The sequence below is a fragment of the Glycine max genome, chromosome 2, assembly GCF_000004515.6.
Source record: "Glycine max cultivar Williams 82 chromosome 2, Glycine_max_v4.0, whole genome shotgun sequence".
NCBI classification, from domain to species: domain Eukaryota; kingdom Viridiplantae; phylum Streptophyta; class Magnoliopsida; order Fabales; family Fabaceae; genus Glycine; species Glycine max.
This window is the reverse complement of record NC_016089.4, coordinates 46,567,891-46,582,092: the sequence shown is the minus strand read 5'-3', so window position 1 is coordinate 46,582,092 and position 14,202 is coordinate 46,567,891. Positions and strand designations below refer to the sequence as shown.

The window sequence follows — 14,202 nt, the reverse complement described above, 5'->3', positions numbered from 1 at the left end:
ATTATTTTTAATCTACTTTTTTTTATCTCCATTTCTAAATTAAATTTTAATATAACAACAAATAGATGATCTTAGTGAAATTAGCTTCAATTCCTTTAAATAAAATTTTAAATTTAAGTCTTATAAATAAAAAAAAATATAATTAAAATATTTTTTTTACAAAGATTTGTTTTGTTATTTATAGACCCGATAAATATTTTATACTAATAATAACCTAATTACATAAAAAAAGTAAATTTTAATATTTTTAAAAGAAATTATTATCATTTTAAAATTATATATCACAATTAAAAATATTTATTATAAATCTTTATATATTAAAAAATTATTTATAAATTTAATGGTTATGCACGGAAAATTTATACTATCCTCCAATCACAAATTATCATTATATAATTTTTAAAAGTAATTATCATTAAAATTAATAAACTTATTATATATCATCTAACACGTTGATAAATATAAAATCATTCTGACTTAAATAGAGATTTTGAATTCAAATAGAAATTAATTTATTATGATTAATTATGATTAAATAATAATATAAAATTATTTTAAACAATCAATTAATGGATAACTTATTTTATTTTATTTATTATATACAATACTCATACTCAAAATACTAATTCAATTGGAAAACATAATTTGAAGCCGCTCTACAAAGTACTACATAGTTTGTCTTAATCAATTAAAGAAACATAGTAATTTGAAAGATAGAAAAATAAAAGAACATTGGAGGAAATAATGGCACAATTACAGCAAAGAGAGGAGATTGGCAATATAGTAGTAACAAGAAACTCCACACATAATAAACAGCCAACAGATGTTAATCCATCTAAAGTCTGAATGGGTGTGACACACAAGAAAAACGAGCCTATTGTTTTTTTCTTACACCAAGCACCTAACTCTCACTCCTTCTTCTTCGCTTTCTTCACACTCCCAATTTGCTCACCATGATCTCCAATTCTCTTCCCTCGTAACCAGATCATCCAAAATGATGAATCACGATTCCGACGACCAACAGCATCACATTCTCCACGCCTCCCAGGACGACGAGATAATGGACTCGCTGATCCTCCACCACGACGACGACGGCTCCTCCGTTCACCATCACCACCGTCCTACGTCGCCGCAAAGCCCTAATTCCCCTTTCAACTCGTTCCTTGACCCTCCCTCTTACGCCGATGCAATCTTCACCTCCTTCGATTCCAACGGCCACGACCAAGCCGTCGAGTCCCCCGCCGCCCGATTCGGCTCCGGCGACTACCTCCACATCTCCGTCACCGATCCTCAGAAGGAGCAGGACCTCGCCACCTCCACCTCCCTCGTCCCTGGCGCCGCCACCTTCTACACCTACCTCATCACCACGCTCATCAACCTCCCTGAATACGGCGGCGTCGGTTCCGAGTTCGCCGTCCGGAGGCGATTCCGTGACGTGGTGGCGCTCTCGGAACGGCTGGCGTTGGCGTATCGCGGGTTCTTCATCCCGGTGCGGCCTGACAAGAGCACGGTGGAGAGCCAGGTGATGCAGAAGCAGGAGTTCGTGGAGCAGCGGCGCGTGGCGCTGGAGAAGTACCTCAGGAAGCTGGCGGCGCACCCGGTGATCGGGCGGAGCGAGGAGCTCAGGCTGTTTCTCGAGGCCAAGGAGCGGCTGCCGCTGGCGAAAACCACCGACGTTGCGTCGCGGATGCTCGATGGCGCCGTGAGACTGCCGAGGCAGCTGTTCAGTGGAGAGGCGGAGCTGGGAGAGGTGGCTCAGCCGGCCAAGGGCGGGAGGGACTTGCTCAGGATTTTCAAGGAGTTGAAGCAGTCTGTTGCCAATGACTGGGTTGGGAGCAAGCCCCTTGTTGTGGAGGAGGATAAGGAGTTCATGGAGAGGAAGGATAAGTTGGTGGATTTTGAGCACCATCTTAGCAATGTTTCTCAGCAGGTTTTGTGTTTCACTGATTTTGCCTTTAGTGTTTGTTAGTTCACTATGGTGCATTTTGGGTAATAAGCTTAACCATGTGCTTATTCAGTAAGTTCATTATAAGATTAACTATGGTGCATTTGGTAATCAGCTTAAAGTTCTTATTCAGTAAGTTCATTATGAGATTAACTATGGTGCATTAGAAGCTTAACCAAGTGCATTTGGGTAATGAGCTTAATTAAATGCTTATTCAGTAAGTTCACTATAAGGTTTTGGCTTCCATGTTTGGTAATTGACTATGGTGCATTTGCGTAATCAGCTTAATTACATGCTTATTCACTATGAGATTAACTATGGCGGCATTATAAGCTTAACTAAGTGCAGTTGGGTAATGAGCTTGACTAAATGCTTATTTGATAAGTTCATTATAAGCTTCCATTTTTGTTAGTATGGTGCTTTTGGGTAATCAGCTTAACTATGTGCTTATTCAATAAGATCATTAAAAGCTTAACTAAGTGCATTTGGGTACTTAACCAAGTAATAATTATCGAAAGAAGTTTAAGAGTTTATAAGAAGCTTTAAGTTGCTTTTGAGCTTATCCTAATACCTGCTAAAGCACTTAATTATAAGATATGTCTAAATAATTCTGTAAAAGCACTTCCAAACACTCTATGGATGCATGTTATTATAGCTTATTATGGGGGAAATAATAGCACTTTTTAGTAGCTTCTTGAAAGAGATTTTGAAAAAAATATTGTTAGTTGGTTGAATTGAAAGGCATTCCTCTTCAAGTGTTGCTTTGGTTATTGAATTTTGTTTAAAATGTGCCCCTTTTTTGGAATTGTGTTACCATGTCCATTTTTGTCATGTGGAACTGAATAAGAACAATATTGTTTTCCCTTTTTGATTGCTGAGCTTGATTTTGTTTATCCGCATTGACCTGCAGGCTGAATCCCTTGTCAAGTTTCAGCAAGACATGGGTGAAACGATGGGTGAACTAGGTCTGGCTTTTGTTAAGCTTACAAAATTTGAGACAGAAGAAGCCATATTTGAGTCTCAGAGAGTTCGAGCTGCTGACATGAGAAATGTGGCAACTGCATCTGTTAAAGCAAGCAGGTTATATAGAGAGCTGAATACACAGACAATCAAACATTTGGCAAGTACACATATTCTTATGACTTATGATAGAACCTTTAAGCTTGTTTATAAATCTATGGTGGAATCTCTCATGATGATAGATGCGTTAACCTCCTGATATATTCCCTAACTATTTTCTGTTGTTGATGAGTAATATTTTCTTTATGTTGCAGGATAAACTACATGAATACCTTGGGACAATGCTAGCTGTCAACAATGCATTTTCTGACAGATCGAGTGCATTGTTGACTGTTCAAACTCTCTCATCAGAACTAGCTTCTTTACATTCACGGGTGGAAAAGCTTGAAGTTGCTTCATCCAAAATATTTGGTGGAGACAAGTCTAGGATGCGGAAAATTGAAGAGTTAAGAGAAGCCATTAGAGTTACTCAGGATGCTAAAATTTGTGCAGATAGAGAGTATGAACGAATCAAGGTAACATTTTACTTACCTTATATTGGGTTGTCCTCTCCCTTCTTTGACATATGTAACTCCGACTCAGCTGTAGTCTTGCAACTTTGAGCTTTTATCCCCCTGCATATTAACTCATTTTTCACTTTCAGAACTGACTTATCCATATTTTATTTGTCATACTATACAATGCATGTCTCCATATTTGTCATATATTGAAGATTATTGTCTTCATTTGCTTTTGTCTCATGTGTCCATACAACATATATATAAGAGAATAAGAGATAATTACACTTCGATCTTGTTTGTTTTAAAAATTATACCTACCTCTCTTATGTCTCTTGTTTTGTTAATTTTAAGGTAATGTGTATGTTTCTTGCATAAAAATAAGGGAGGTATTGTAATTTTTTAAAAATAAAGGGTCTTTAAGCATAAGAGTACTACAATATAAAATAAGGGACGTAAGTGTAATTTCTAAATCAATTAAGTTTTAGGTGTAATTATCTCTAACTTCAAGATAGATCGGTGATTCAGTGTAATTACCCTATATATAGAATATAAAATATATATTATACCCCATGAGGAGGCTTTACTACAAGTTCCATGCAGGATAGTGAGTGGAAGTTTCAGGCATACATATATATAAAAGCTAAGAGGTTTAGGTGTAATTATCCCTAATTTCAAGAGAGATTGGTGTAACTATCCCTATATACTGGGTTCTGATTCCTCTGGTTTTATGGGCTGAGTGAACTTGACACAGGATTAGTTCACTGGTTTTTCAATACAATCAATAGTAAATTTAGTCAATAGATTTAAACTTAATTTCTAAATCCTTGCCATCTCATCTCAATATTGTAAAATCCAGTATTTTAAAAACTGGGTCCATCATTAAATTGGTGAACAGGTGAAAAAATGGGTCCATCAAAATGAATATTATATTTTTATTAATATTTATTGAACTAGTCCAATATTTTTTATTATTATATAATAGATCAAATAATAAAAAACAAGAAATCATATGGAATCAAGTTAGGTAAAAATTTAAATTAGCACAAAACAACCATATTAGATGTCCTGCAAGATTTATAAAAAAAGGTTAAATAACCTTCCACCAAGTGGCATTTGAAGTTAAAGCAAAAAAAAAAAGATAACCATTATTATGTTGAAAGTGCATCAATATACTACATGGGACACTAAGTGGAGCATCCAAGCATATATTTTATATCAAAGCTTCAAGTTAATCAATATGTTGCATAGTGCTTCAGAGTCTCACATAGTCACATTAGACATCGATTGAAAAATTCAAGCATGTAGCATATCTAAAAGTTAAGGAGACTACATTTGAGTCCCACGTAAGATAATGAGTATAAAACATGCAAGCATATAATATATACAAAAGCTAAGAGTAGGGAAATCCATCTCATGCCTTGCTTATACAGTTATACATAGCTTGTATTAGACGACCACTATTTGGCTCAACAAATATTTTTTAGAGTTAAACAACTCTAAAAATAAAAAACAGTTCAAACTAATATGTTTTGCAAGTGAGACCTGTTTATCTGTTTTTCCCTTCCTGTTCTTGGTTCCTCTTTCTCCCGCTCCTGCTTTATGGGTTAAAAAAACTGAACACAGGATCAATTCACTAGGTTTTCAGGTTGAACCAGCCCAGTTATTTAATCAACAGTAAAATCTATAAATTTGGTTTCATTAGGACTAAACTTGTATTGATTGATGAGGTAAGTTTGTATATGTGCAGATTAGAATCAGATGAAGGCACGGGCAGTAAAATTTGTTTATAATGTTTGCTTCATCTGATATTTTGTTTTGGAGAAATTGTTAGAAGAAGCATCCCATGAAAAGAAAAAATTCAGCTGATCTAGTATCAGCTAATTTAGGCTCTATATAACAGTAGATTCTGTATGGCATGATTCACCTGCCCCAAAATACTCTAGCTCATCTGTTATTCTCAGTTATGGTAGACTCTGAATCTGCTTTTTTGTTGTCACTAATGCAATCACAAAAAACCTTTGGGTTGTTTCGATGGAACTAAGGGAAATTTTATGAGTCACATCAAATGAGAAGACTGTGGAGGCCAGAGGAAGTAAAATTTGTACTTTCCGATTTACAGTTTTGTTGAGATCCATATATGTTGGATGATCTTTTCATCTTTTTTGTCAAAATAGGTTCCAGTTTTTCATCTCTTAACAATTTGTTCCATTATATCTTTGTTTATCGGTTCTCCAGATTAAGATGTGATTTCGTTATATGTATTGTTCATATTTAGTTCAAATTTCTATTAAGATTTAAGAAAAAACAAAATATCAATTAAAAAGTTTATGAAATATTGTTGGGAAGTCTTTATCATGGAATACTGTGTCAAAAATCAAAATATCACTTATGATTGTGGAATGTTTGCAGGAAAATAATAGGAGTGAACTTGAAAGAATTGATCAAGAGAGGAATAGTGACTTCCTAAGCATGCTGCGAGGGTTTGTTGCAAATCAAGTAAAGCTCATTTATCTTCTATGTTCTGTAAGCTGTTGCGTTTATCTTTTTGATTCAGAACACTAACTATTCTTCTTCACCCATTTTACAGGCAGGCTATGCAGAGAAGACAGCAACTGTGTGGGAGAAGCTTGCGGAAGAAACGGCTGCTTACTTGAGAGACAGCAGCTAAAATGTACTTGGCTGTAAATTCTTGTTTTTGCCTTTTTTATGCAGAAAAGTAGTTCTAGATTTTGGTTCCATTAATTTAATCTTATGTAGTTACATTACTTTAGACGAACTTAGTGTTAGCTCAGAGTTGTATATGCATATATCCCTTTTATTTTTGTCCGACATTCAAGATTTCAATGTGTTTTAAGTTTTAACTAATCTGAGTTGTACATTTCTTGTTATTCCTTTGATTTTCATGTTATAAAGTAATGTTTAATTTTTGTTGTGCAGTTGTGTATCTAATAATAGTTACATTGGACGAACTTGGTATGAAAAGAATACGGATGACTATGTTTTCCTTGGTTTAATTGGAGAGAATAATATTAAAACTAATGTTCAACTTTTTCTTTCCACTTTCTCTCCAATTAAACCAAGGAATCTTTCAATTTTAATTGGAGTAATCTTTCAATTTAAACTTTAAAAACTATTGGTTTTAATTGGAGTAATCTTTCAATTTAAACTTTAAAAAAATATTTTCTCCTCCCTGACAGGCCATTAGTTTTAATATTATTCCTTTTATTTTCATGTTATAAATTAATGTTAAAACGCCGCAGCAATCATCTATTATGAAATGAATTAATGAAGTGTTAAAGATAACACTTGCTGATTTGAAAGCACAGTATGTACAGATACACTAGGCACTCCAAACAAGCAAAAATCAATGTAAGAATGAAAGAATAGACTGTCCCTACCGTGCCACCACTACTACCCCGTTAGTCCTAAAGAGAAACGTAAACAAAAAAATTGTCCACATAGCACACCCAATATTCATTCACTAGTCGAAGGAATGGCTCCATCGTCACCCGAACTGGCTGCTGATATCTCTGGTCTAATCTCTTCAAGCTGCTGAAGGACTTGCTGAACTTCTAGTCGTGCTGATGGAGAAGGATCAACACAGTGCAAAGCAAGCTTCAACGTGTTCAGCATCTCGTCGCCATATGTTGAAGCATCTCTCATCAACTCTACATCGAAGACCTCATTTGTCCACTCCTCTTTGACAATGGATGCAACCCACTGAGGTAAATCCACGCCATTCATAGCCTCACCAGGTGGCTTCCCCGTTAGGAGTTCTAACAAGATGACACCAAGACTGTATACATCAGTTTTTGTGTTGGCTTTGTTAAGCTTCGAGAGCTCGGGTGCTCGGTATCCCAATGCTCCAGCAGTGGCAATCACGTTAGAATTAGCTGCAGTTGTCATCAACCGAGAAAGACCAAAATCAGCTATTTTAGCATTCGTATTCTCATCCAGCAGCACATTGCTGGACGTAAGGTTCCCATGTATAATGTTCTCATTGGAATGAAGGTATAACAAGCCACGAGCCATTCCCTGTGCTATTTTCATCCTTGTTGCCCAATCAATTGCTGTTTCTGGTCCACGAGCTACACAAAAATGGAAAACAGTCAAAACAATAGTGTTAAGATATGAAACAAATATTCAACCATGGAAAGAAAAAAATTATCATAGCAAACTTACCATGTAGGAAAGAAGCAAGACTTCCATTAGGCATGTAATCAAATACTAAAAGCTTTTCTCCTTTGGGTCCTAAGTAATAGGCTCTTAATGCCAAAAGATTTGGGTGTCGAATTCTTCCTATAACACTAACTTCAGATTCGAATTCTCTCTGACCTTTAGTGATCTTTTCCCTCAAACGTTTCACTGCAGCTTGACTTCCATCCTCTAATGTAGCCTTGTACACAGTTCCATATGTACTCTTTCCCATTATCTCTGCTGTTGCACACAAGAGATCATCAGCTGTAAAAGCCAATGGTCCATCAAAATGGACTAGTTTGCCTCCGGCCTCGCCACCCGCTTCGGCTTCGCCTGCGACGGGAGGAACTCCTTTTTCTGTCCTGGCAGCAGCTGCAGATGCAGATGCTCTCCCTGTGGCCTGGCCAGCCTCTGCATTTGATGTTGCTCTTTTTCTGATCAAGCAGAATAGCAGAATGCAGCAAATTGTTACCAGAACTACAAGGAGCACTCCAGCTACTATGAGAATTATGTCTTTGGTGCCTAGTTTCTTATGATGACGGTGTTCTGATATTTCATGAGGTGAACCAGAAGGAGCTTGGGAGGGACATGGGGTTGAAGGGCTGTAGCCACATAGTTGAATATTCCCCACAAATGAGCTTGGGTTAAATTTTTGGGCAAGTAGGGTTGGAACTGGACCAGAGAGGTTGTTATGAGAAACGTTGAAGAAACTAAGACTACGCAGATTGTCAAAGGAGACTGGAATTTCTCCACTGAGATTATTCAGTGACAAATCAAGCTGTGTAAGCTTTGAAATGTTTCCAACACTTTGAGGTATGTGGCCAATAAATTGGTTTCTGCTCAAAATTAGAACAGAAAGATTATGTAATCTACCTAAAGCTTCTGGGATGGGATTGCCAAGGTGGTTGTTCTCTACATTTAAGAGAGTGAGTGAGGAAACATTAGAGAGAGTAGCAGGCAAGCTTCCATTCAAGTCATTATTAGAAAAATCCACTGTCTTTAGTCTAGAAAGGCTTCCTATTTCATCTGGGATAGCTCCACTAAACTGGTTATGACTAAGAGAAATCTCTGTAAGTTCACTCAAGCTCCCCAAAGAAGCAGGAATGCTTCCGCTCAACAAGTTATGATCTAGGATCAGATTTCGAAGGCGAAAGAAGTGATTTTTCAAGCTACCACCCCATGTGTTAGGAATAGAGCCCGAGAGATTATTGTGTTGAAGAGACAAGTAGGTGAGAGAAGTTAAGCGAGTTAGGCTAGTTGGTATTGGGCCAGACAAGGAATTAAAGCTCAAGTTAAGCCAATAAAGCTTAGTGGCATTCCCAAGGCTCATGGGGATTGTCCCAGTGAGCAAGTTATTGCTGAGGTCCAAAGACTGAAGCAAAGGAAATGATGACCCTAACGAAGGAGGGATGGACCCTGTGAACCTATTGTTGAAGAGCTGAACCCCTCTTAGGTTGAGAAGAAGTCCAAGTGCTGAAGGGATTGAACCACCAATTTGGTTGTCGTGAAGGCTAAGCTTTCTAAGCCCTCTAAGTTGGCCGATCCTCTCAGTGATGTGGCCCTTCAAACCCTTCCATGGAAGCTGGATCACAATAACCTGTCCCCGAGCACACTTGATACCAACCCAAGCTCCAGAACAAGCTCCATAGCCAGTGTCGTTCCAGCTTCTCAAGAAGCCTTCAGGGTCAACCAGCTCTTGCTTCAACGCTTCAAGTGCTAGGAAGTTTGACTGTGCCACAACCACCCCATCCCAACGCTCTTCACTCGCCACCACTGGCACCATGAGAATCCACAAACAGAAAAACAACTGGAAAAAATGACTACTTGGGTTGGGGTTAAAAAACCATTTTGAGGTCAGGTTCTTGTCCTCCATTACAGCAAAATGGAATAATAGTAGGAGCAAGAAAGAAGGTGGAGTGAACTAAAGAAGAAAAAGTAGGAGACTTTGATTGATTATTATCACTATTACTTGGTGAGTGTCCATAAGACCCAAACAAAACTGATTGGTATTGTGAGAGAGAAGAGAGTAACAAAGGAAAAAGAGTTGGATGAGTGAGTGGGGCGCGCGGGGTGAGGAATCTTGGGTTGGGAAGAAAGAGCAAAAACTGAAGACAGACAATTGTCAGGTGGGTGTGGAGTTACAGTACAACCCCACCTCTTGTTGCTTCTTAGTTTTCATTGCAAAGACAAACGGCTAGTTTTTCTTTTTCTCCTTACAATAAACTATGCACATTTATTTGTTCTTTTCTTCAATGTTGATTTTCTGGTCTGTCCGCAACCCAAAGTCCCAACGGCTATTTCTTCTTCTTCTTCGCAGTGTATGCCCATCCCATTTCTGCTGCATTATTCAGCTCCGGACCGCAAAACTACAAAATGCTGCCAAATTACTCACTTGCCCCTCACCACTTCACCTGAGTAGTAGATCCGGATTCAGCCCGGTTGGATCTTTTGAGTGATGGGGTCAAATCTGATTCAATCCAATTAATACATGATATGATATGCAGGTTGCATAAGGAATTCTATTTTTTTCAACCCCATCAACCTTAATTATATAATTAAATTTATCATTACATATAAATTAATTATTAAATATAAAACACATTATTTTTTATATTATTAAATTAAATCATTCATGATTTTTTTCTTTTAAGTTATTATTTTTATCACTGTCTTAATTTTATTTATATTTTCTCATTCTAATATAATACTTTATTTTTATCTTGGATAAAAATATATTATTATTGAAATTATTACTTTTATTAATCAACTATTGTCATAATTTAGTCTCTTTTAGATATATTTAATCATTATATACTTATAAAACTTTATATAAAAATAAATTAATCTAAAAATATTTTACAAAATATAAAATAATTTTTACATATTCAAACTTAATTAACCCAATCCGATCCAACTCGTTTATGATTGAGTTGGATGTGTAATTCTTTTTGCATAAACCCGACCCAACCTTAAAAAAAATAGTGTGATCTTCACATGTAACAATCTTGTTTGAGCTTTAATTAAATTGGAATAATCTTGTATCAATTGATCTACAAGTTTAATGATACGGTAAAGTTAAATTAAGACTTTAATATATTTTTTTATCTTTGGAAATGTGTAATTGATAAAAAAAAAAAAAATTATGGCCTATTTTGTTTTTATTAAAAAATTCTTTGATTTTTATTTTTAAGAAAATGAAATAATTAATGTCTATTATTACATGACATTCACTATCTTTTTATGTTTTTAAAAAAGGCCAAGTGACAATATAGGTTTTTTTTTTTTTGTGATCAAGTGACAATATAGGTTTTATTTTTTTTTTGTGATCAAGTGACAATATAGGTGAGACATATTGAGTTATTGCTTTCACACTTTTCATGTTTCTTCCTGCACTTTCATTTTTTTTTTCTGGAATGTAAAATTATATTTGAGAATGCAATTTCTTTTGGCTTTTGAAATAATCATTCCAAAAGTAAAAAAAACCATTCTGAAAAAAGTGTAGGAAACAACATGAGTGCAAACAGTAATAACCGACATATTGGTATCGTAATATAATAATGTCGACATGTTATACTTGTAAAGTTTTTCCCCTAAATTTCCAGAGTAAGTATTGTTTATTTAACTTAAAATGAAGATTAGAAAAAAAAAATTAAATGAATTTTTTTACAGGGACCAAAACCAAAATTTACTTGTTCATAAGGATAAAAAACAGTATTTTCGAATTTATGAAAAATATAAAGTAAATGATTTTTAGAGATTTTCTATTTCAGAAAGTATTTTTCAAAATACATCTAAACCAACATTACAGAAACGAATGTTTGAAGTAATTATTAAACAGTGCTTCGTCGTTCCAGAATCAAAAAATTGAAAAGGAAAGAAACAAAGTTTGGTACACTGATTTCTCACAATTTCAATCGTTGTGTATTCTTCTAACAATCAAAGTCCCTTTTAGGTTAAATTTTAATACCTTAGATTGACATAAGATGGGAGGAGGGAAAATTGATGAGAAACGGTGAGAAGGGTTTGGAGAACAACGAGATAGAATACAGAGAATAGGGTTTACATTTTTTAATAATATATAAGAGGAGTGTAGAAGGGTATTTTGGGCATATAGAATATTTATAAGACAATTTAAAGAAATAATAAAAGGGGAGTGTACTTAGGAAAAAACGGAAGTGGATATAGCAAATGACTCTGCGTTCTCCTTCAACTCAACAGCGAAAGCCTTAGCTCATAGCTCGTTCACCGTAGCTCCCAAATCCATTGTCCAAAATCGCATCTCAAATCGAACATTGGTCTCGAATAGAAATTCGTTGCAATTTCTGATTGTTATTTTCTGATTTTCTCATCGATTGTGATTTTTCTTATATGCTTACAAATTGCTAGTTCAACTTATCATGTTTGTCATTTTTCTGTTCAGGAATTTTAGGCCAAGGTTGCTAGTATTGGCAGGAATCAGGATTAACTATAGTTCAAACCTAGTAATTCTCGTTCCCTTTGCTTCTTCACAATGTTATTCAAATTGTTTTGTGATTTTTTAATTTTTCAGTTCAGCATTTGACTCTGTAGATTAATATTTTTGTTTGAGCGAGTTTGGTATTTTGGTATGAGATATATAGATGATTTTTCTGTATTCATTTACAGTTTCAATGTTGAGATACATTGACTCGTGTTGTAGTTGGCATTTTTAGGTTTAAAGTTAATAGAGTTATGTAGATTGGATGCAGAAATGGTTTAGTCTTTTTCATAGGAGGGGTATAGAAGGAGAGCGAATTCATAATTGTTGGTAACTTGGTATAGGAAGTCATGGTAAATTGGTAATGACAAGCACCATCTTTCCTTTAGGCTAGCTTATTTGCCAAACCTTGGCTTTGAAGAATGGGCTACAATTGAACCTTAGTGTTTTTTCTGTCTTTTTGGCACTAGCCACTTCTTATCAACCTTCACGGTAACATTACATTTCAATGGATGAAATGACCATGGTCTTGAAACCAAGCAAAGTAATATCTGCATTGCCTACTAGTATACGAGCTTTATTGATATTTGGTGATATAGACTACATAATCTACATTTTAATGTCTCTGGTTGTCACTATTGGTAATTGGCATGCATTTTTGTGCATATACAGGCTTCCTGTTAATGCATATAGCCACCCATTCAAGATGTGGGCTAATTGTTTCTTTTAATTTAGTGTGCTGGCCCTAACCCACTGGTGATGGTCTATATTGACAGCTACTAGGTTTCAATGTTTAATTATTTGATAGAGAAAAGTAAATTCAGCTGATTTTATTTGATAGAGAAACCACCGTTACAGAAATATGAAAGAGGAAGAGGTGAATCATTGCCAGATTCAGGAATGGTATCCAATGTTCAAATCTGTATCCATCAAGACCTTAATTCATCAACTTCCTGAATCATTTATTCAGCACCTTCTTGATGACTCAGGGCCCTTCCTGTTGCCTGTTTCTGTCTTAAATGAAGATGCATTACCCAATAGAATTCATAACCCAGATGAGGAAGAAGATTTTCAGGTGTCAGAGGGATCTGGTGATGAAGCAGAAGCATGGAATTTTGATCCTCCCTTCCTGTTGCTCTCCTAAATGGTATCCATCCCTTCAGCCAGACATGGAATTTGGATGTTATGTACGGAATTAGAAATTAATTGGAATTTCTCAACGGGAGGTTACTACTTTTAATCCTGTTTTGCTTGAAAAGAAGAATGATCTCCTTTTACTGATACAGGCATTTTTCAACAATCATGTGAGGGCTAAATTTGAGTCAGAAAACTACGCATTTGATGTATGCATTACAAAGGATGAAAGAGTTAAGATTGTGGATTCCAACCCTTGGGGTGCCTTTACATTGTCATTGTTGTTTACATGGGATGAATTAGACCATATTCATAGTGAAGGAAATGATGTGGAGTTTAGAATTGTGGAAGATCGTTGTGCTGTTAGGCCAGGCCTTAAAACAGCAGTCCCATTTGATTATTTGGATACCAGCCCGGGGAGTGGATCAATTTCTAAAAAAATGCAGATGAAGAGTTAAGACGACAATCTACAGGAGCTGGTTGGGATCAATTTAAATTGAAACTAATTTATGATGCTTTTACTTATTCAGAGATTAAATAGTGAAATATATATAACTATAGTTATCATTCCATGAGAAAACACCAGAGACCATTACATGAGAAAATTGTAAACATTAGTTCATAAAATATTAACAATAAAGCAAGATCAAAGTTCAATTCATTGGTAGTAGATTGCTCAGTATGTTCATCCGATCCTAGCACCAAGCACATGCACCTGAACTGTTTTTATTATTTGATCTTCTCCTGATATAATTTCACATATGCATGCATCATTTTTTTTATCTTGTTCTTTTTACAAAAACTTTCCCACCATGCATACTCGACCCCCATGCCATTCAGACACTTTTGCTACTTCGGAATAGATGAATGTCCGTTGTGGCAAGCCATGATAGTCTCGTAATTCATCTCTTTGAGTATCCTGTAGCAACAAAAAAGTTACACAACTGTAA

At 35.6% G+C, this 14,202-nt stretch overlaps 2 protein-coding genes and 1 pseudogene across 2 annotated transcripts; 2 read left to right on the top strand and 1 right to left on the bottom strand.

The window, feature by feature from the left end:
* The first annotated feature begins 760 nt into the window (after positions 1-760).
* On the top strand, positions 761-6,330 carry LOC100784509 (sorting nexin 2B). The gene is made up of 5 exons (XM_003518373.5): positions 761-1,930; positions 2,856-3,065; positions 3,220-3,480; positions 5,875-5,961; positions 6,053-6,330. Exons 1-5 carry the CDS (start codon positions 995-997, stop codon positions 6,131-6,133), a joined length of 1,575 nt encoding a protein of 524 aa, XP_003518421.1. The 5' UTR covers positions 761-994; the 3' UTR covers positions 6,134-6,330.
* Positions 6,331-6,735: 405 nt separating this feature from the next.
* LOC100783979 (probably inactive leucine-rich repeat receptor-like protein kinase IMK2) lies at positions 6,736-10,125 on the bottom strand. The gene is made up of 2 exons (XM_003518372.5): positions 7,648-10,125; positions 6,736-7,553 (listed from the first exon to the last, which is right to left on the bottom strand). The coding sequence occupies exons 1-2, from the start codon at positions 9,533-9,535 to the stop codon at positions 6,940-6,942; spliced, it is 2,502 nt and encodes an 833-aa protein (XP_003518420.1). The 5' UTR covers positions 9,536-10,125; the 3' UTR covers positions 6,736-6,939.
* Positions 10,126-11,822: 1,697 nt separating this feature from the next.
* On the top strand, positions 11,823-13,913 carry LOC100783442 (cell division cycle protein 123 homolog; annotated as a pseudogene).
* The last annotated feature ends 289 nt before the right edge of the window (positions 13,914-14,202 follow it).

Coding starts and splice junctions, on each gene's coding strand:
- LOC100783979 (XM_003518372.5), bottom strand. CDS start 9,535: ATGGAGGACAAGAACCTGACCTCAAAATGGTTTTTTAACCCCAACCCA. Junction 7,554..7,647: donor TCTTGCTTCTTTCCTACATG/GTAAGTTTGCTA, acceptor ATTTTTGTGTAG/CTCGTGGACCAGAAACAGCA.
- LOC100784509 (XM_003518373.5), top strand. CDS start 995: ATGATGAATCACGATTCCGACGACCAACAGCATCACATTCTCCACGCC. Junction 3,066..3,219: donor CACAGACAATCAAACATTTG/GCAAGTACACAT, acceptor TTTATGTTGCAG/GATAAACTACATGAATACCT. Junction 5,962..6,052: donor GAGGGTTTGTTGCAAATCAA/GTAAAGCTCATT, acceptor CCCATTTTACAG/GCAGGCTATGCAGAGAAGAC.